At 43.4% G+C, this 23,974-nt stretch overlaps 2 protein-coding genes across 2 annotated transcripts in view; one reads left to right on the top strand and one right to left on the bottom strand.

Moving 5' to 3' along the window:
• mogat2 (monoacylglycerol O-acyltransferase 2) overlaps positions 1–5,124 on the bottom strand; it is an 8,656-nt gene extending 3,532 nt beyond the window's left edge. Inside the window, exons 1-2 of the mRNA XM_084449433.1 lie at positions 4,965–5,124; positions 3,725–3,903 (exon numbers count right to left, since the gene is read on the bottom strand). Coding sequence (XP_084305559.1) covers positions 3,725–3,903; positions 4,965–5,058 — 273 coding nt within the window. The 5' untranslated portion in view covers positions 5,059–5,124. The remainder of the gene's footprint in view (positions 1–3,724; positions 3,904–4,964) is intronic.
• Positions 5,125–6,850: 1,726 nt separating this feature from the next.
• Positions 6,851–22,160, top strand: map6a (microtubule-associated protein 6a; the record flags this gene model as incomplete). The annotated part of the gene is made up of 5 exons (XM_084449548.1): positions 6,851–7,572; positions 16,253–16,466; positions 16,769–16,986; positions 20,471–20,581; positions 22,013–22,160. 5 exons carry the CDS (start codon positions 6,851–6,853, stop codon positions 22,158–22,160), a joined length of 1,413 nt encoding a protein of 470 aa, XP_084305674.1.
• Between the last annotated feature and the right edge of the window lie 1,814 nt (positions 22,161–23,974).

Below are 23,974 nucleotides of genomic sequence, written 5' to 3'. Positions count from 1 at the left end.
AATATTTGACAGAGGCTCCTCCTCCTGGATGTCACGAAGAGAGAGAGAGAACCCCCCCCCCCCACCCCCTCAGGGATTATTAAAGTTCATGTCATCTCATCTCATCTCATCTCACTGTCATATCGTTTACTACTCATTATTTTGGGCCATTCTGACCCCAGCCTCATGATTACGGGGTTAATCATTGGCTCTTGTTTCTCCACTGAACACAGCAAAAAAGAGCTGTCCACCCTACTGCCCATTGAAACACTGAACCCGTTTGAACAACCCGTTCTCCCCACTCAGACCTGACCACTACTAAACAAACACCTTACTTTTCATTCCCTTACAGTGCTTCATGGGGATATAATATAATGAAGTTATCAACACGTTATCATCTAATAAGTACAGTAGCCACAAACTCAGCTATCGGATTGTACTATGTAAACGTGGTGCAAACCATTCTCCTGAGTCTCAAGCTCTTCATTGACTGTATTCACTGTGTTGTTGTGTGCCATTTCTGTTTACGTTGTTTCTTTAATCGTGACTCCTTTTGATTTTGGACTCGGGCGGTGGGGAGAGTTTGGGTTAGGGTTAGGGCTAATGCATGTTTGAGAGCAGGTGGCGAGAGGTCAGACTGAGGCAGACATGGAGTGATTAGAGATGGTGGTGGAGAAACAGATCTCGATGTGCCTGAGTACAAAATGTACTGTAAACCTTTTGTCCCCCAATCATTATTCGTATTCCCTTGTGCTAACAAGCCCCCTGCCTCTCACTGACTCTGGGACCTCCACTCCACCCTCCACACCTCAATGCCTTCATCTCGTGGGAAAACTTGTCTGAGACTATAATGAGACACCAAGCATAGTTTTTGATGGAAAAATTCAAATGCACTTGTCAGTAGGACCAGGCCAGGTCCAGCCTGGCTTATGTGTGTGGCTGGCTTGTTTCTGTTCAGGACTGGTAGAACGGAAGCTAGTCATGCCACTGAAATAGCTGTGAATTGAAATGACATGAAATAATGTCTGATAAATTAAGATAGGTCTTGTCGTCTGGTAACATCAGTTCCAATACTTCCAATGCTAATCCAGCATAATAAGAGCGGGATAGCCAGTTATCTCATGGGCTCACAACAACTAGCAGCAGCTTCCAAACATTAATGGTAGCAGTCAGTGGCTAAAGCAGTTACACTGATGATAACATGAAGCCATCCCCACTGGGTCTTGAACCCCGGTCTTCTGGGTGGTAGTCCTATGCTCTCACCACTACTCTACTTGTGCAGTGGAGATCAGTGGGTTGGTTTTGGTGTCCTTCTTCCAGTCCCTAGTGTGGGTTGGGGTTAGAATAAGGGTTGGGGCTGAGACAGGATCTGATCTATAAGGCAAGGCGTAAAGGTTGGAGTGAAAGGATGAACATGTGGAGGTTTGGGGTATAGTCCCATAAAGTCATCCATCCCCACCCGAGTTTTGAGTTTTGAACCCCAGTCTCCCAGGTGAGAGTCCAATCAATCAATCAATAAACTATTTGTATAGCAGGAGTCCAATGCTCTCAGCACTACTCTACTTGTGCAGTGAAGATAGATCAATGGGTTGGTTTTGGTGTCCTTCTGGATTTTGATGTGTGGTGCCAACAGAGAAACATTGTCTGGAGTGAAGGAGTAAGGGAGAGGGACTGATAACCGGACAAACGCTATACTAAGTGCACTGGCTTACAGCCACACAAAAATGTATTGAAAATGTGTCCCTCTTGTGGTGGATTTTGGTACTACAAGGCGACTGACTGACTCTCACTCTCTGAGTGACACGCTCGCACTGACACACAACGTGACACCGGCCAATTTAAAGACCCCCCCCCCCCCCCCCCCTCCCTTCGGCTGTCGCTGGATGGGAGACAATAATGCATAAAGTCAGATGTTCTGTCTGCACAAGCCACGGGCAAATACTGGGAATTCTTTTGAGGATTCAATTCCCCCTTGAAGTGTTTAAACTTTTATGGATACTCGTTGTTTGGTTTGTAATGTGTTGATTTCATGAGAAGCGATGGAAGGTACATGCGCCTTATCAAATGTGTATTACTGTGAAATTGAGTAACTGAGAGCCAATATAATATACAGTGAGTTTCAATTCACCTCCATAAGCCTCAATAGACTCACAATACATGTAGTAGTTTTCCCAGTGTTTGGTCTGATGGTTTTGATGATTATGAGTTGTCCTTCTTCCTATGCAGCATATGATCTAGTGAATCTGCCTCTGTCCTAAGGTACATGGTGTTACAGTGGGCCCCCATCTCAGGACAATATTTGTCAAGCAAGCAGATGATGTAATGTTAGGGCATGCACTTTGCTAAGGACACAAAATAAGCATGAGGATGAGATGCATGGAACTCAGCATGATGCCTTCTCTGCACTGTGCCTTTGCCCATAGTTTTTTCAAAGATATCTCAAAAATATATATCCGAAAAATGTTCACTTCATGATAAAAGGCCAAATATAATATGATTAATGTGACTGAACAATTTTATCATTAAAATAAAAATCAACTAGGTAAACATTGTTCATTAAATAACAAGGGGGTGAAGATCACGGAGGACCACAACGGAAATATACACATAAAGTGTGGGGTTCGATTGTTTTATGTGTACTGCATTTCTGGGAGGTATCATTCTGTGGTATTTGTGTTTTTAACTTTCAAATAATTCCAATCCAATCCAACAGTGACTGGTTCCTCTTACTATAGGTTATCCCCAGAGAATCTCTCAAAACAAATCTTATTTTGATACTTTCATTTGATTTCTAGGTCATTGGAAACACCCTTCCTTGAAGACACACCAATGGTTGATTTTAAGGAAAATTTGCTTTTTAATTCCAATATAAAAAGCTTGAAAGGAAGAAATGTATAATCTAAGCAATTTATAATCTAAGCAATCAATTCCCTCAGTAGCCATAACAACAACATGTAGATTACGATGGAATAGCAAATCTCTGCATAGCAATAAAGGGGTGAATTCTAGTGCAGAGATATGCTGTTGAGTAGGTATTGTCTGAGGTCAAGTAATATGTTGCTTAGGTTTGTGAACCCCATCATGTTTGAGAATATATATCATTTTAAACATGTCTGATAGCAGTATTCAGCAACCTCTTATCAAATATCTAAATAATTGCACTTTAATGGTCAAACACCAATTACTATCTATACATTGTATCTGTTATATGCATTGTTTACTTTTCACCACTAGATGGAGACAACAGACAGCAACTACAAGGGCCAATGATTCTACTCAATGTACTTCCTATTCTCACAGGCCCAGGCCCTTTCACATCTAAGCCTACAATAGTGCTTCTATCAATAATTGGAAAGTGTTCACATGCATATGGAACTCATTCCCTAATTGGTACTATCAGTGTCCTTGTCTGGCTTCTCTAGCCTGCTCCAGTAAGAAGATAATGGCCCAGGAGCCCCTGCCACTGCAGAGACACAGACCTCCAGTACAAATTAATATAGGTAGACTGGAGATTAAGGGGTAGTTTACTGGCAGAGAGAGAGAGAGAGAGAGAGAGAGAGAGAGAGAGAGAGAGAGAGAGAGAGAGAGAGAGAGATGTTATGACCTCAAAAGAAAGGTTACCTTTACTGAGAGAATTTAATAATTTAATCTTCCTCCTTTTTTCACTCAGACGTGAACTCAGTTGAAACATCTAGATGGAGGGAATCTTGTAGAACTGCTTCCCATAAGCAAACAGGCATCTCACCTGGATGGGGAAGTAGTCCCTCATGTAGTCCCAGACACGGATCCCACACAGGAAGGGCACCCTGCGGCCACCCTGGGAGGGCGTGTCCCAGTCGAAGAACCACCAGACGGCATAGAGCACACTGATCAGCCAATAGCGTGTGAATATCAAGATGAAGAACAGTGCGATGCAGGTCGGAGCTGGAGGGAATCATACATTCAGGCATACACACAGACACACACACAGACACACACACACATGTTTCATATTAATATCAAAAAATGTGTCTTTGTAAATGTTTTGCAGGAGCCATGTGATCATTCAAGAGATTTTTAGGATCAAACTTACAACTTTCTCTTGAATTAAATACTCATATGCCTTGGTATTGATATGATTTGAGTAGCGTATACATTGAGTAAACTTCAGAGTCAGGGCATACTGTACTGTCGTTCAGGTTGCATTAATTGATCCGTTCAGGTTGCATCTATTGATCCGCTGACATACTGAGCAGCAGTGAGAGAGGGAGAGAGAGAGAGAGGAAGAGAGAGGAAGAGAGAGAGAGAGAGAGAGAGAGAGAGAGAGAGAGAGAGAGAGGAAGAGAGAGACACCTCTTCACAAGCAGGCTGAGGAGTGTACTGCAACTAGAAATGTGATTTTCCTGATCCTCTATTGACCAAGAGTTTTTCCTTGTACAGTAAGGTGACGGGGCAAGCAAATTAATAATATTGACTTTGCCTGTGACCACTTCCCTTAAGACTCACATCAATATAGTATGCTATATATAGCTCCAGGAGAGGGATCATTCAAGCATAGTACAGTATACTTTACATGCAGGCCGAAATGGCAACCTGACACATATAGTCCTGCACAGAAGATCTACTATTATGTAACCACTACTTGGTGTAAATAACAATCTCTCTACAAATGCAGTATTGCAGTGTGCATGCACAGAGCTTGCCCCCTTTCTGACACTATTCCACAAGTTCAAAAGTCATACAGTTGAGACGGTCAATACTTGAGTCTCTCATAATGAGCACACACACAGAACCCGTCTAATGCATAGACACACATATTCACACACACACACACACACACACACACATACACACACACACACACACACACATGCACACACACACACACACACACACACACACACACACACACACACACACACACAGAGCCCGTCTAATGCATAGACACACATATGCACACACACACACACACACACACACACATACACACGTACACACACACTCACCAAGACCCAGGAAGGAGCAGACCCAATACAGCACAGAAGCGGTCTGCAGTCTCCTGTTGAGAGGCACGTCCTTGGGGGCAAACTCAATCTTCATGGTGGGTAGGAGAAGAGAGAGAGAGCAGGAGAACCATGTACCCTGTCAGAAGGCTAACAGTCTGGGACTGGGACACCCAGGAGAGTTGTGAGCAAAGTGCGTCCAAAGTCTGCCTTTCTCTCTCTCTCTCTCTCTCTCTCTCTCTCTCTCTCTCTCTCTCTCTCTCTCTTCCGCCACCTCAATCTGACCGCCTGGTCTGGTTTAATTACTGAACCCATATCTCTTACATCAGACTTTTGACTTTTGTACTAGTCCCCTTCAGATGAAAAGTAGGCTACAGTTACACATCCTGACCACACTGGGTTGTTGGTTATTGCTATATGTTATTAACATAGTCTTACCATGCTTTGTCAATGCTATTGTTATCTTGTATCTATAACAATATGGCTGATTATGTTCCTTTCCTGTAGGACAGTGCACCTGTTCACCATTTACCCAAGAATCACTTACATAGAGACGTGCATTGATCATGTGTGTCTCTTCACACTGGATAAGATATGAGGGGGTCAATGGAGGTGATGTTCAGGTTTAGCGATAGGGCAGCAGGAGAATCTGTGGCCTTGGTGCACATATACTCACACACACACACATACTCACACACACATACGTACAAAACACATTCTCACCGGAGTTTCTAAACCCACTCATCATATTATGCTGTTTCATGATGTTATTTAATGGTTTAAATTCTAACAAGCACTTTAGAGCAATTAAATGCAACATGCCATCACTGGTTATTATCTCCAAATCATAATCTAGACATAGTTTGATTTAAATATATATATATATATATATATATATATATATATATAGCCTATATATATATATATATATATATATATATATATATATAAAATAACAGTAGAAAGTCCCTGTCCCTGAGGTTAGATGATTTTCTCACAACTTCAATGTCACTTATCACATGAGAAGCAGTCACTCACTTAAAATAGCAAATTATGATCAAATAATGGAAAAGGTCGATAACAAGCTCTTGCCATAATAAAAATGCTATGTTTTGAGATGCTTGATACTCAGAGAAGATACTCTTGGGTGTGCATAATTATTTATCTACTTCAAAACTGAACCACCATCTGTCACTTATTTAACAAGACCCCGCTGGCCCTGATCACAAAGGTCAACACCTGCACAATTACGAATAGCTGAATTAATTGTTTCTTACTATTCAAGTGTGAGAAAACCAGTTCAATTCATATCTTCTTAAGCCTACCAATGCACGTTTTCATTTTCATATAATTTAGCTCACGTTATATGGATAAAATAACAGTAACGTTTCAGGCTTACATTGTTTATGTAAGGAATAATGGGGAAATACTGCTATTGAATTGTGCGTCGAAAAGTCCCTCCCACTGCAGACGCTGCGTGATGATGATGGAGCCAGGTGATGTTTCTCTGGACCAATTCTCAGCATCTCTAGTGGATGCGAGCGGGCGGGGCCCCTTTCCTTGCAGTAGCCTACCCTCTCATAGTGTGCATGACGGGACAAAACGGACATAGCTGAATGCAGTCCAAAGGAAAAACATCAGTTTTGGTAGGCTATAAGTTTAATTAACCGCGTTTAGACTAATTTCTGTTATATTTTACACGCACCATGGACAACTGACCGTTTTCGCTACACATTCGATCATTCCCAGGCGCACGGACATTTTGTTTCTCTCATAGAAGGAGACTGGGTCCCTGCGAGACCCGAAGAGAAATTAATATATCCCCCGTCAGGATCTCAGGCATATTGAAGAGCTGCATTGTGCGCTGGACCTGAGACCAAGCAGCTGTCATGGCGTGGCCCTGTATCACCCGGGCGTGTTGCATGGCCCGCTTCTGGAACCAACTGGACAAAGCTGACATTGCGGTGCCATTGGTTTTTACCAAATACACGGATGTCTCGGAGATGCAGCATATTCAGCTGCAGCCGCACTATCAGAAGCAGCTGCCGCATCCCCAAGCACGGGCAGGCGCGGTCGCCATAGAAACTCAACCCGTACGGGAGCCTCCAGCCACGAGCTCCGCTGCGCCCGAGGAGCGCGCGTGTAGCTCTGTGATGCGCCAAGACTTTAAGCACTGGAAAGTTCGTCCTGAGCCCAGCTGTAAACCTAAGAATGAATACCACGGCCCCGAGACCCCCTTTAATACCGAGACACAGTACCAGAAGGATTACAAACCATGGCCCATCCCGAAAAGAGGTGACCATCCATGGATTCCCAAACCCAGTGCGTCCGTCGGGGTACCGGATGGCTCCAAACCCGCTCACATCCACGCGGAGGTGGACAGCGGTGCAGAGAAAAGTGAAGTTGCGGACAAAGTGCAAGAGAAAGACATTCTACACGGGGAGAGGAAAAAGAAGCCGACCAAGAACGTGGAGAAGGTAGTTGAGAAGAGAGTTGGCGTGAACGTGGAGGGACAGCACGGAGATGTCGTCGCAGAGGGCAAAGGGAGGGCGGCAGTAGATGCCCTCAATCGGCAGATAAAAGAGGAAGTTACAGCTGGCAGCTCGTATAGGTAAGTGTAGCTATTGCTAAGCAGATGAACCATATTAGTCTACATCAGTGGACTAGTGGTTCTTGTTTTTGTTCTTATTTTTATGCATTTCCATGGCTTGGTTGAGTTCATCTTGATGAAAGGTAGCTTGTGGTAGTTGACGTGTAGGCCAACATTGAGGTCCAATAGTTTTCTGACTTAGAAATACTTTATTATTTTCTTATTTTTCACTTTGGGCTCATTAAGGACTTTCCGTTGTAACTTTTTCCATCTCTGAAGCAGTAGCCTATATGCCCACCCACTATGTGCTTTGCTGGAACTTTGTTGAAAAGAAATGTAGTGGGCAATAAAATAATTCAACCCACATCAAAAGGTTTGCAGAGGTAGCCCCATGTTTGTGCCAAGATTCACCGTCCTCTTTTCCATTAGGCTGTACTGTGAGCATGAGTGATGGTGAAGACTAGACATCTGTTTTGCACTGTCATGTCTTTGCACTGTTCTGTCCTGTCTTGCACCCTGCCCTATGTCGTCTACAACAACATATTCCTTAACCCTAGTCAAATTCCAAGTATGTGAGCCATATACATAATATAGATAATAAACAATTATCGAATTAGAAGATTATTGAATCTTGAATCTATCAGTCTGGCTCAGTGAGAGAGTGAGACAACTACATGTTTTCGCCTTTGTTCAACAATAGTAGCATTGTTATTGGTAAGGGATCATCAAAGTTTATTATGCAAGATTACAACCCCTTTATTAACCAATCTCACTCCATAGGTCGTCCGAGCCAAGCAACTTTAGTGAATGATGAACAGAATGCTAATAGCATTTCCTTTGATCACTGATCATTATCGATCTCAGATGTGGTCAGCAATGTGAATCACATTAGTTCTGATTTACTAAGCGTTCTATGATATGTTGCAGTACCATCTTCAAGATTGAAGGTCTGGACATATCCTGGTGAAGTGAGTTCACCCAGCAGGAGGTGGTGTGTGAGGAGGGGAGTGAGAGCAACAAGTCTGGCAGCTGTCCTGTCCTGGGGACTGAAACCTAGTCCTAGTCCTAGTAGAAAATAGCTGCATTGTGACCAACAGCCCAGTGACTCTGTATGCCTTGCTTACAGAGACAGAAAGCAGGTCAGCTGTGGGTTAATCTCTGAGCAGTGAGTGTACACACGAACACGCACACGCACACACACACACACACACACACACACACACACACACACACACACACATGCACGCACTCATACATCCTGTATCCAACAGAATAACAGGCCCCAATGGATGTGGATGTCTCAATAAAACAGACAAAAGGACACACTGACAGAAGACTGACAGACACACATCTATGTCAATGTCCTTCTATTTCTATAGCACCATTCATACAAATCAATGTAGCACATAGTACTTTACATAAAAGGGATGGATAAAAACATTAATTATGTGAACACAATGAGAACAAATTTAAAAGAAACAGAAATTAAAAGATTTAAAATTTAAAAAAAGAAAAAAGAAAAGAGAATACAAATTAAGAAAAGTTCAAGATATTAACACAAGTAAAGCTACTACAGTACCTGGTAAAAGCAATATTAAAAAGTTTAAAAGTATGTTTTGAGATCTCGCATAAAAGTTACCACGGTCTCAAACATTCTCAGGTCCTCTGTCAGGGTGTTCCAAATGAGGAAGAAGAATGCCTCCCCATGCCTGTTAGTCCTGGCTCTAGGAACCATTAAAAGTTCAGTGCCAGAGGACCTGAGGGGAATACTAGGTGTATATTTAAAAGCATGTCTGACATGTATTTAGGTGCATGATTACCTCCGCCCCCAGTGAGTTTTCGGTGGTGTGTGTTCTTATACGTCCATCTATACATATGTCAGCAGGATTACGCACAAACTGCTGGACCAATTTTCAGTGAAACTTGGTGGAAGGGTGTAGCGTGGGCCGAAATACAGATGGATTCAGATTACAGATGGATGATGACTGGAGAGCTGCGCCACATCCCAATTTGTATCCAGTTACTCAACCTCCTTTCCAAAACAGGAAAATCTCTCTCTCTCTCTCTCTCTCTCTCTCTCTGTCTCAGAAGCGATCGTGTATGGCACCATGAACGAATACTTCTGAACGTACTGAACCAAGAACTATTTCGAAATGTAATTTGAAAATTCTCTAAGCTGCAACAAATGATAAGGTAGCTTAGTCTATCAATGAAACTTGATATGTAAACTAACCGTATGATAATTTCTCCAGCATTCAATCAGTGCACATCTCTACCACTCTCAAGGTCATTGTGTGAGTGTGTGAGTGTGTATTGCTACTGTATAGATGGAGGGAGATGTCATTATGGATTTTCTTTCTCAGTCGTATCAAAGCCTATAGTCTCAGCCACCATTGTGTTCATTTGTCTCAAGTCTTATGAAGTCTGAGGCTGAGATTCCCTGTACTCTTTTGCAGTATCTGTCAGGGTAAACCTGCCACTTCAGGCAAAGGTTATGATCTCCCAGCTGCCTCCCAGCTGCCTTCCATGGTTACGCTCGAAATGCCACTTTTACATGAGAATAAGGCCAGGGTCAGGCCTGCCTGCTGCTACCTTGATTAGCTTTGATGTACTTTGGGCTATCACCCATCCTTTGTCCTACCTCATGGACAATAGCAAAGCTATAATCTAGTACAATGCATCTTCTCTCTAAGGAGACTAATGTATTTGTATGTTGTCCCTGAATAAACTACAGGGGAGATCAGACCAGCAGATCCAGTTAGAGACATTGAAATGCTGGAATATACAAGCAAATCGGAATTACTGCATCTACTGCATCATGTGCAATAGACCCACGAGAATGATGTCTTATTGCTCTGAGAACGATACAGTAGGTTGATAAGTTTTCTGTTTTGAGAAAATAGACATGATTTTATTTATTTCAAATTGTCCCACGTTGCATCACAGCTCAACGATTTCATGCCAGCAGAATCACACGTCCCTTTTGCTGCATTCAACATCAAAGAGATGCCCTCCCATTTATGTTGTCCCTCTTTCAATCTGCCCCTCCCTTCCTCCGCCCTCCTTTAGACCGACAGCTGTGTCCATTGTGAGCGAAAAGCAGCAATGGCTAAAAAGCCAACAGATTCAAGTGGATTTAAGAGTGATCCTCTTATAAGGCCTATAAAACCCGATGTTTCTACCCACAAACCCTGATTGCAGCATGACTGAGATGGACTGAGAGATGGAGGTAGAGATGGATAGAGGGGTGGATGGAGGGAGGCCACAGCATGCTGCCCAGTCTCACTCTGCTCCTTCCACCATACCGAGCTGCTCTGACTCGCTGCTGGCGTGTCAGGTGGGATGTAGCCCTGTGGTGGCAGCACACATGATTGTGTTCCTCAAGTGTACAGAATTAATCTCAGGATTATAATGTTGGATTTTTCCCTCAGTCACCAGCATACAAACAAGGCCAATATTTGTAAGAGAGCCGTTGTTACGCCCCCTAGAGGGCGTGGTGTGCTAGGCGTAGTGAGGCAGGACACAGGAGGCAGTAGACAGAATAAATATATAAAAATTATATTAATTACTAACACAAAATACCTACTCCACAGGGAACAAAGGGACTAAGAACGGTGCAAAACAAAAGAACACAGTAAAACCCACTTCCCTTACCTGCCTAACCAAAAACCTTCCCCAACTATGATAACTTACAAAGGCGGCACACGCTCCTAACCGGGTGTACATAACAGGAGGTAAACTACGTGAGCTGTGTATACCCATGGGTAGCTTACCTGTCCCCTGCCCCCTGGGCGGGTTACAAAACTAAGGAATAATTAACAAACTTAACAGAAAACTAATATAAGTATAAGGACCATAACATAGAAAAACAACTAAGACAACAAAGGATAGTGTGGCTACTAACTTAGATTAACAAACAGTCAACTAATTTAACAAAGGATCAATACTAAACGCAGCACACACAAACGAATGGCACAAGGCACAGAAGACAGGAACAAACAGGGTTATATAGGTGGTGAGGTAGCAGCTGATTGGTCAACCGCAGCTGGTGGAATGAAGGTAATGAGGGATGATTGGACTGGACTCACCAACGGCACCTGAATGGAGTGAGAGTGGGGGGAGGGAACAGAGGGAAGGAAACAAACACACCCACACACACGCACACACAAACCCCAGCCAGACCAAGGGCCGTAACAGCCGTTAACTATAATACAGTAGGTGTGAGCGATACACATCCAGGCGTTGCTATGAATCAAAACAGGTCCTCGTTGAAGGCGTTGCGTGGTTGCGGTGTGCCCTGCCGTAGCCGGGAGGCTGTCTTCAGCAGCTCGAGAGACTGTCAAAATGAGAGAGGCAGGTTGATCCCTGAGGGAGGACACAGTATTGACCTGAAACCATCAGCCACCAGCTGCATGGCTGACACAGTGAGAAGCAGTGTCAGGAAACCAGGACTGTACCGTGCACTCGGATTGATTCTCCTCCATCAAAACGGGAGAGGGCTGGTTTGGTTGTGATCTGCAATTGAGACCTGTATAGCATTATCATTGATTTTACTAGGACGCTAAGTGAATCATATCATTTGGGACGTATCTAATTTCTGATTTGATATTCTGGACATAGTGTGCTTAGACTCTTTCTTTTCCTGTGCATGTTCTGCTGAGCCATTTGTTATATATTTTGTTCTGAGCTCTTGTACAGTCCTAGTGGAATGCTGTAAGAAGGGCAGCTTGAATCCTCAGTCAAACTGAACATATTGATTTAATGCTTTCAAGCTTGGGTTAATGTTTTCTTATTTTGGTGAGGAAAGGGTGGGGGGGTGAACCACTTACTGTTGGTTACCTAAGATGCCTGCGTTAGATTCCCTCCTTAATCTTTATTGATATAGTCTTCAGAGATGAATGGTTTTGAATGGTCGTGTTTATGATCAAATGTGGCTTTTTGTATTTGAGAAAATATAATAGATTCTATATATATATAACATAACGATGTTCGTTCTCTCATGCCCATCCCTGCCCTCTCTCAGTGGAGAGGGGGGCCAGGTTGGCCCAAGGATGACTCTTGGTTGTGCCATGTTGGAGCATGGTGGAGAGCAGGTCAGCAGTGTCACACCCTGGCACGACTCCACCCCTGGTCAGTGACAGAGATTTGACCTCCACATCCCGTCTCTACCCGCAGGGGCAGCAGGGTCAGCAGGGTCGGCTCCTCCCTCATAACAGACTGGGCCACACAGCAAGATACTCAGCCTCTTGGCGAGGCCTTATTCCATTACAATGCTGGGGGACATAAAGCTCTTTTTTGGATGGTTGCTTTTAAAAGTACGCTGAGTGTTCTGCTTGTGAGGGGGAGGAAAGGAAAGCTTTTATTAGTCATTACAGTAGGTTTATACAGTACATTAGCCTACTACACAAAATGTGTGGGAACACATCCATACACACATGGAGTGGAATGATCAAGTGTAACTTCACTAAATTAGATCATGTTAGAGCAAGATTTTGAATTGTAGAAGTTTAACACTGGGTTTTATGTCTTTGATTAAAAATTAAACATCAACCAGTTGGTTGACAAGTACCAAGCACACCCAGACCTGGAAGACACTAGCCTTATTGTCTACAGTCATAAGCACATGGCTGCCAGCTATGTACAGTGTACACCCCTCACCACACACACACACGGACACACACACACAACCACCTTCTGCAAGCACTTTGTGTCCCTTGGACATTGTATAAGCGTGTCCTTGTACAGTCGTGACTCCGCCTGCCCAAGCATTAGCAGAATGTACTTCGGTCCTCTTACATAACAGCCACTCTGTCTTTGGTTCCATCTCACTTCCGAGGAGTAGATCTGTCCCTCCTTCCTCCATCCACTCACATTTCGCTCCCGTCATTAGAGAGCATGGCTGGCTTGTGTTGGAAATGATGAGAAAATTGCATTTTGTCAATGGGTCGCTGGTGTCAGACAAATTGGCTAAACTTTGAAAGTTGATGGGTTATTCAGAATTTGTGAAGTTATATACAGTACGTAAGGGATTACTGTTAGTAGGAATGTAATTAATAGTTGAAATTTAATTAACAGTCTATAAAATGTGCACAGTTTCCACTGATATTAAATGTCAAAAAAGGTTAGATGAAGACTGTGAACAACAATTATCAAATAATGATATCAAAGTTCTTTGAAGTGTCCCTAGATTAATGTATTATAATTGATCTGAGACCTAGAGATCTTACATAACACTGCATTATCTGCCTATAGGATTGTTTCTACATTCTACAGAGCTAGAGAGGTATAATTTGCTGGCGTCCTTACCAGACGATCACATATTTACAGGACCACTGAAGGTCCTATTTGAATATGCCACTTTGCTGAAGTTATATTCTACAGATTTTTTCTTCAGGCACAGATTTGGACATAAAAAAATATCCCATACACTATATATCTTTGTAGATACTCAATAAATAGTGCAAAAGTAGAGAATCAGAGAGCTGACATTAGCAGTGTGTCTACTCTTCTCCTCATTGCCACACATTCTGTTCCTCTCTCTCTCTCTCTCTCTCACTCTACCCTCCCACATGCTATCCCATGACAACCTGCTACAACAGAAGCTTTGAGGCTGGAATCCAGCTCCATCACATGCTGTGCAGTGAACCAAATGAGGAGTCTCTCATTTAAACCCCAGTCATGTCTAAAACCCATCTCATGTATTTCCTTTCAAGCCAATGCTCATTTTTAGCTACAAATAGTATACAGTGTGTTACCTTACGCCTTCAGTTCCCATCCTTCGCTTTAAGTTTACCATGGGTGGAAGAGATTGATTTAATATCCGTTTATATGACCAGCCGACTAATTGTTTTAATGGGCCTGTAGTACTTGGACCTTTCTGGGATCCCTCCTGTATCCGGGACAGTAATAGTGTTACCTAATCAATACAATCCCTCGCTGCACTGGCCCTGAGGCCGCTCCTCTCCCTGTGTGTATCGTGTGTGGCTGTCTGTCCTAACCACTGTTTTTCAGTGTGGTTTTAAAGGGGGAGGAGAGCAGGTGCTGTTTCTGTGAAGTAATTCCGATTCGCTAGCATATTCCAGCATTTCAATGTCTCTAACTAGTGTGTGCGTGCATGCGTTTGAGTCACAAAGACATGACTGGTAGTTTGTCCTTGTCCAAGGACTTAGTCTGACTGCGCCAGAGAGGGAATCTGTTCTTCTGTGGTGTTAGCCATCTGGGTTGTAATACGAATGTACAAACATGGACAGAAATGCATGCCATTGCAAGCTGGTGTAATATACAGAAAAAGTACCAATGTCTTGAATAAATGAAGGAATCCAGAGCCCTAGCAAGGATATACTGACAGTATGAGGGACACTTGAGTGAACATGCAGATTCAGGCACTTTTTCTGAAAGAATCCACATATTGAATTGAGTCACTGAGCATATTGCACTCACTGCACTGCACATTGATGCATTGCTCTTAAATATGCAGCAAAAACTGGAGCTTGGCTTGCAGCCTACACATGCTTTAGCTCAGCCTGCCCTACAGTATGTGAATGTCACAGAGTTGATCTTCAGCTGGGCTGCTGTGTCTGGATGTAAACACCTGACGCAGTGACCGACCAGCTCTCTCTCTCTCTCTCTCTCTCTCTCACACACACACACACACACACACAGGCGTTTCAGGCGTGCCCCCGCAGCCCCCCAGAGCACAGTTATCAAGGGCCAGTCAGTGGAGGTGGTATCTATCTAACTACAAATACTTCGGCACCGTGATAGACAACCACCTACAATTTGATGCCAACACAGAAATGCTCTGCAAGAAAGGCCAGCAGCGCCTTTTTTGTCTTAGAAAAATGGCGAAGTTCCAGGTCGACAAGACTCTTATGTCACTGCCTACTTTGAGTCTGTCCTGTCTTTCTCTATCATTTGTTGGTATGGTGATCTTGGAATCAAACACAATAATGCACTTGACAAAATTGTTAAGATGTCTTGCAAGATTGCAGGTGTTCCATTCTCCAGCTTGAGCCACATCTTTAACAAACAGGTGGTTAACAAAGCCAGGAGCATTCAGTCTGATGGAGCCCATCCCCTTAGAGATGAATATCAGCTCCTACCTTCTGGAGTTCGCCTGAGCGCCCCCAAAGCCACCAAAAACAGGCTAAAAAACTCCTTCATCCCTGTCTCCATCTGGGCCCTAAACGCCCGGATGGAGACACACACGGGCACACACACGGGCACACACACGGGCACACACACGGGCACACACACGGGCCGAATGATTGTCTGACCTGGATTAGATGGTTAGAGATGGTGGTGAGGATGATGATGATGAAGATGAGCATGACGATGATGACGACGATGATGATGTTGATGGGGTGGTGGCGGTGATGGACGATGTGATGATGACGGTCACTGATGAGATAATTGTATTGCACTTGTATTGTATTTTGTCATGTTGTATCACTTGTTTTTATGTTTTTACTCGCCTGCTACCCAAATTGCCCAGCAATGAGACAAATAAATATTTTGAACTTGAACACACACACACCCTGCCTCTGCCATGGAAAAGCACTAGCCACTCTAGTTAATGTATTGTATGTGGTTGCACACATAATTTAGATGTAAACTGAGAAATATCTAACACATTTCTTTGAATGTGCTCAGTCATGGTCTGATCTCTGAGCTGTCTATGGCTGTGTTTCTCCCCATATAGGACCGAGTTCAAAGCCTACAGAGACGTGAAGCCAGTGAAGCTGATTAGGGCCAAGTCTCAGTACTTTCCCCCTGACGAGAAGACCAACCTGGAGACCAGCTACAGCGCCACCTACAGGGGAGAGCAGGCCAAGCAGCAGCCTGCTAACAACAAGGCTCTGGACAGAAGGAGGATACGCAGCCTGTACAGTGAGCCCTTCATAGACCACAGCAAGGTGAGACCACAAATCCAGCCTGAATAGTTTGTGTTTAATTTAGAACCTGTTTTAGCATTCATTTAGAATCAAGCAGAGAAAGAAGGCTCACCCCAATAGCACAGTCATGGAAGTTAATTTTCACTATTTAGCTTAGTTATTTGACCTTCAAATCTACCGTGTCGTCAAGTATAATAGTATCTACTGTGTAAATGTTACACGATGGGGAAGGTTTTTCTTTTTTAGAAGGCTACTACCACTAGTCTAGTGTAGACCACATCTAGCCTAGTGTTGACGGATTCCCCCCCATCCCCCATGTCTAGGCTGACAGATCTAGCGTCCCCCGCTCCAAACCCAAAAAGGCAGTCACCACTTCGGCCACCCAGGGCAAACCTCCGAAGAAGGCCAGAGACAAGCAGAGCACCGCGCTGAGGGGCACCAAGAAGAAGAGCTCCGAGAACCAGGCCGACGCCAGGCACGCAGAGCCAGGGGACAAGGAGAAAAGTAAAGAGATGAACAACAAACTGACTGAGGCAAAAGAGTAAAAATCCTTTAGCTCTACTTTTACCTTTCTTCTTCTTTTTGGGGGGTGGGTGGCGGGGGGGTGGGGGACGAAGGCTGCAAAGTTAATTTGAGGTTCTCATCCCCTTGTATGTTCTCTCTCTCTTGTCTCTCACTCTCTTTCTCTTTCTCACACTCATTCTCTCTCTCTCTCTCTCTCTCTCCCTTCTTTCTGTCTCTCCCCCTGCCTGTTGGCTAAGTTTGTATTGTAGGCTTACAGTAAAAATGTCAGGGCTGGACATGACATGTCGTTGCTTACCCCCGCCTACATTCGATCACCGTAGTAACGGGGAGGGGGCGCGCGTGCATCCGCTTCCTCCGCTCCCGGACATACCCCACCCCCCACTCTCCACGTCTCCATCGCAAGGTTGCCATGGCTACTGGCTGCCTGGTTAGCCAATGGGTGGCGAGTTGTTGTTTTGCATGGGCTCACCGACGAGCAATTCTGTGTGGTTGGCTCTCATCAACTGAACAGATTGCATGGTTGAGTTTATCAAGGATTTTTGGAGAGAAGGCAGACCATGAAAAATTTGTTCCTTGGATTTCTGTTCCTGCTAAATTTATGCAAAGTTACTCATCTTGATGGTCTGAAAATCTTTGATAAATGTGCAGCTTGGTTTATTGAGAGTGTATTGATCCACGGCTTGGTTTGTGCCTGCTCTATCTCTCTTGAATGCTGTTCTTTTCTTGAGGTGCACATACTAGAGCTCCAAGTCTGTCTGTTATCACATCAGTATCAGCCATTGTCAAATGTTTTGTTCAACTCTGATATCATTGCAATGTCTCATTTCTGTAAACCTAACAACTGTTCTGTGGACCATGGATGATGCGGAGACATTTTAGTAGTGAATATGGACTGTCAGAACGGCCTTTACAGCCTCATGCCCACAATCTCATTCAATAATGTATTCCATAGGAGAAATTAATTCATTGAGTTGTTTTTAAGGTCACACAAGGCTATGTTGTGCCATCCACCTACTTGCCAGGAAACTATCTGGTTCACTCTAATGTGATTATGCAGTACTAGCCCAGTCATTTGCATCGCAGATGACACAGCTTCTACCAAATCAAATATATCATGCAATTCCAATGACATTAGTCTTTTGGATAACTTCATTTCACTGAGTCACGATAGGAAATTCAAACGTCTGTCTCTCTGGCCCTACCTTTGTTTCACTTAGTCCAGAATATGTGTATCTTATCATCACAGTAGAAGTATCATTCTCTTACACTCACACAAAACTACATTTTATAACTGGCTACATTAACAACATCCGTTACGGTGGGTGTGAGTTAGCATGGAGCTAGATATTTGGAGAGAGCACTCCTGCTTGCCCCTGCAGCCAGGATGCGGCAGCCATCTTGCACACACACACACACACACACACACACACACACACACACACATACACACACAAACACATGCACCACCTCACTCTTTGTTGTATACACACTGTTAGACACCCATGGGGCTAACAGATGGGAAGAACACTGTTCACTAGCGCACCTCAGATTACCCACAACCATACCCTTTGTACAGGTTAACATGATTTACATCAATCTAACAATGTGCTCTTTATTATTATTATTATTATTATTATTATTATATGTTATTATTTATTTATTTTTTACAGGGATTTTATTTGCTTATAATCTAACGATAAAAGCACCAATTACCTCTTCTAATACCTCTCTTTATTGAGCAAAAATGACCCCAGTGATTTGATGGTAAGTTGAATGCTGGTCATTTTGGTATGCTTCTCTGCTGGACTATTTCTGCTCACTGTCTCCGCTCTCTGTTTCTGGCTGCATGTTGTTATGTCTTTCTGTCTTACCCAAACAACTGGCCTCTCCTTCCAACCAGGTGTGTATGTAAGTGTGTGAGTTTGATTGAGCTGAGATTATGTGTTGAGTATTGATAACATTCGAAGCCCAGATCTGTCTCTTTCTGCTAATCCATCAGAAAATTGTAGGCATACATGTAGAATCAGAGATACTCTGTTCAGCTGGATCTAAGATTACACCACTGTCAACGTGTACAACATCAGTAGCTGCCATCTTAAGTGGGCAATGAAAACAATTTGTACCATAAAGATCAAACCGGATTATGTCCAAATTAATCACGTTATTCCCCTGTGTATATATATTGCCAGCATAGGGCATTGTATTGACCTGTAGACAGTGAGCTACACTAGGCTGTTTACAGTGTAGTAGTACGTAGAGAATAGAGGAGACTGGTTGGAGCAGCCTCCATCTCCAGGGATGGGACAGGCCACAATAGCAGTGCATTGTACAGGGCCTGTCTTGTCAAGGGCCACCCCCCTGCCGCCAACTCCTATCTGTTGTCTTCTGTTGTGCCAGTCAGCGTCCCTCCCTCCTCTCCATTTTGTATGGCAGACTGTATTGTCTCCCCTTTCTGTGGTGTCTTGAGTATACAGTACCACTACCACCAGGACTGACTGAGCACACGCCCACCGTGGAGGGGGACGGACAACTCATTAGCATTTTGCAGCCTTTGGTTGGTGGGGGGGGATCTGCTTCATCATGGACCACAGGGGGCTGGGGGTCAGGTGGGGGGGTCTGCTTCATCATGGACCACAGGGGGCTGAGGGTCAGGTGAGGGGGTCTGCTTCATCATGGACCACAGGGGGCTGGGGGTCGGGTAAGGGGGGGGGTCGTACATGTAGACAGTGCTGAGCTCACAACACACCTGGTGCTATAACTCCAAGCATTAGACTGAAAAAAGAATAGAGGATGGTAAACAAAAAACAAAAAAAAGATATGTATTGGGCAAAATATTTTACTGTGACGTGCGTGTGTTTCTCTCTGCTTGCTCATATTTACTGAAATATTACAAATAAATGCAAAAGCAGAAAAAGCAGTGTCCTCTTGGTTTTTTGAGTGGAAACGTATGGAGGATGTGGAAGAACAGTGGTTGTAGGTACCTCTTGATGTTTTTTATTGTCCTAGTCTATGTGAGACTGGTTCTAACTTCTGTTTTAGTGAATTAATCCACATGGAAGAGAATTTTGCTATCCAGTTTCCTTTAGCGCTTATGAAAGATTGTGCCACATTCTGGCATGAGCTCAACCATCCTTTTCAGAGCTTGCATATTGCTACCTGGTGAGAGCTGAGGAATATATTATTTTGCATCATGTGTCCAATATATTCTGTGAACTTACCGAAATTAAATAGCAATATTCAAGCCAAAGGATGGATAGGACCTGATTCCAGAATAAGATGTCATGAATTTATTGGGCCAAACATTTTACACAATGTCATAATCTATTAAATGTTCTCCAGATTAAGTGTGTTACAATTTCGTATCTTAAATCACTATTACAATATCAAGTTTCATCCATTATCATGCTCAGCCTTTTTGAGGATATGTCAAATTTGGATGTACTGTGCACAAAGTGTCCAATCTTACCTAGCTAATGAGTGACGTTCTGATTCGTTTGAAGGGTTGTGCTAAAACAGTACCACTACATTCAGCTCTGTCAGCCAATCCGTGACACTGGCTGGGTGCAGACGCTAAAGCAACACCTGTGGGGCTGTGCTCTCCCCGATCCCAGGTAATCTGAACCACACCGCTATGCTCTCCTCATTCTCATTCATATTTCTACTCATGAAATTTAACATTTTCTTTTTTTCCCAACTATTTTACTATTTCTGATAGTGGCTACAGTTTTGTTTGGAAGTCAACTACCACAGTTCCTTGGTAATACCAAACAGCGCCCCCAGGACAAAGCCAATTTGTATTTCTCTTCCATATGGAAAGCAGGGTAGTTAGCGGAGGAGTGTGTGTGGATGTCTGAGTGTCAGCTGCCACGTCCTACATGTAAGGTTCCTTAAGGTTCCTCTCTTAAGGAGGCCCTGGGTTTGTCTTGTTATAGAATGTCTACTACAACAACCGTCTTTGTGCTCCCATGAGCTGCTGTAAGATGCATCCATTGTTCCTGATCTGAAGAAACAGGTCAAGGCTAAGCAAGCAAACTGCATGACTGTGTGAACGTGACTGTGGAATTATTCACACAGAGAGGAGTAGAGATCGCCAGAGCAAGCAGATTAGCCGTAAACATGCATTCTCTGTGTTATTTGATATAACATTATTGGATATTATATCAAATATGAACAGTCATTAACAATTCTATTGCTATGAAAGTCTGAAAGGTCATGACTGTAAACATCAACATTTACAAAATGCATTGTTATCCATCTTAGGTTTTATTTATCATCGTTGATCATCATAATATAACAATAATGATGATTCTAATGTGTGTTAATGTGAGACCTGCATTCTGAGTGTTATAGTATTAGTGGTATAATGAATTGGGCTAGACTTGATGCTACATTTAACATGCTGTACAGTATTGTTAAGTGTCGATGTGAGTGTCTGTTCCGGTGGGTTTATCATCCTCCAGTGATAGTGCCAACTCATGGTAGATAGATTGCAGTTTGGACCTCAGTTTCCTTGAGCACCCTGAAACTCAACACTGTCATTAGAGGGCTATAGCTTTTAGTCTGATTAAGATTCAGGGCTGTTTCATCCAAGGAGGTTAAAGTAGGTTTCAGCTGATTGTATTTAAACCAACTTGGTATTGATCTGATAATAGGAACACAAAATCCATCTACCGAAATTGAACCAAATCTCACTTTGATTGGAAATCACTGAAGGCATGTGCATTCTCTGTTAATGCCAGCATCCCCCTGCTCTCAGAATTATCTAGGACATGATTCATTAGTCTTTTTGATTCCACCAACGCAGTCTTTGAGCTATATTTAGTCCGACGTATAAAACAGCAACCATGCAACCATGCCTAGAGCTTCAGTACTTTGTATCAGAGTCACACGCCCCCGTAGTACAATAGCATGTGATTTCCCACTGATATGAATGGTCTCAGGGTGCTCAGCTCAGGCCGAAGCTTTGTCATTCACCCTTGAGAAATGCCTCATCTTGTGTCTTCTTTCTTTTCCTTGTATCTTAACTCTGTGCTGCCTCCTAGAGAGACTAAAGACGAGGTTCTCCGACCCAGTGATCATGATTCCCAGGGTGCCGTGGGAGGAGAACCAGAACCGTTGTTGGAAAGAGCCGAACCTCGCAGGAGCGGTGGAGTTGTGCGCTTTGCCCCGGATGTGAAGTCCACAGACTAGACCTGCTGGGGGGGCCACACTGATACTCTATACAGGGACTACTCTTCTGTACTGTACATATCTAGAATTTTCAACAGAGTTGTATTAGAAAAGAGTTTTAAGCCGAATGAGAGCTCTTTTAAATGAGAAACCCATAGAAGATAAGTGCATGTTCAAACCAGCTTTTGATCCTATAGCTGTTTGATCAAATGCAAAGGTGCTATAAGTTTAATTTCTTGTTATGTTTTATTGTCCACGATGATAGAGATGCCACACACACATGCACACACCATAATGTGCTCATTAAAAGCTAGATAGTACTGTACATTGATCATACAAATGCAAATAAATATAAATAACTTGCTGATTTGCTGTGCTCTACTTCTGTTGACGCATGACTATTATGAGAGAAGGATACAGAAAACAAAACACAACAGCACTTCAAAAATAATGCATGGTTTTTGCTCTCCCCTTACCTAGTAAATACTACTGTTCATACTACCGCTGGACATTCTCTGTTTATGTCACTATAGAACATCCAATATTCATATTTCATTAATTGAGTTACAAGTTGTAAGAGGTACATTGCTGGCGTGAGGTTTGCTGGTGTGTGTACATGCGTGTGCGTGTGTGTGTGTGTGTGTGTGTGTGTGTGTGTGTGTGTGTGTGTGTGTGCATGCTTATGTAAGGACTCTTGCATGGTGTTCTGTGATGTACAATGAGGGTTTTGGCTAGAGCAGCTGTTCCCCTGTCACTGTATTGTTCCTCATTAGACCCCCCCTCTCTGTGTATGTTTGATTATGCAGTGAAAGTTTGGATTAGGTTTTATTAAACAGTGGAGAATGATATGGATAATCAGTGCAGACATCCAGTAGTACAGATGTGTTGTGATGCCTGTGTTTTCATGATCTTGCCTTAGAGGAGTCAACACCCTTTCTCACGCAAAACACACACACACACACACACACACACATCTCACACATCACATGCACGCAGAAACACACACACACACACACACAGACACATGCAAGGCTTTGATGTGAGGGCTTGATGATGCCACAAGGACTTCAGCTCAGTTGCTCATCCGGTTCGGAGGGCTTGTAACTCTAAATGTCCCCCTGCCATTACGGTTCCAAAAACACCAACCATGTTCAGAAACAGTGCATACACTCTAGACCACATGAACCATCTTGTAGGGGTGTTTTTGTTGTAGCATACAGATTGATAGAGGTTTCTCTATTGTTCTCCAATGAGATGTTTTCTTTAGTAGGCACCTGGAGGGGAGGTGCTAGAATCTGTCACTCTCCATCAGTGAGTCAGCCATCTTGATAAAGAGCTCCTGAATTATTCATACCTCTAAGGGCATTTTGCTTACAGAGCAGGGCGGCATCAAATATTGAGCGGTACTATTGCCATCAGTGTTTACAATTATAGTATGAACATACAATAGAGGTACAGTATAGAGCCTGAGGTTATAGATACATTAATTTACTTGGCAAAACAAATGGGGTGAATGGGATAGGCCCTTACAACTGATATTGCTAACCTTCTCTGGTATTTATGCTTTCGAGGTGTTTGGACTGGGGCCTTGACTGATTCATAAACAGACATGGGCGTCAGAGGGGAGGAGAGGTAGATCTTAAATTAGTAATGACCACGGGTGACTAGGGGCTTGCCTGAAAGCCAGGGGAGGTCACTCAACACACAGACTGTGATAAACATTAACTGCTCTTCCCCCACAGAGGGGACAGGCTGACATGGGGAATGGGAGGAGGGAGGTGGAGGACAGACAAATCTAGCTCCCATTATATGGATGTGGCTCAGCTGCTCCAGAA

The sequence above is a fragment of the Borostomias antarcticus genome (genome assembly GCF_949987555.1).
Source record: "Borostomias antarcticus genome assembly, chromosome: 15".
Taxonomy (NCBI): domain Eukaryota; kingdom Metazoa; phylum Chordata; class Actinopteri; order Stomiiformes; family Stomiidae; genus Borostomias; species Borostomias antarcticus.
The sequence above is the reverse complement of the archived record's forward strand: the minus strand, read 5'-3'. Positions and strand labels throughout refer to the sequence as shown.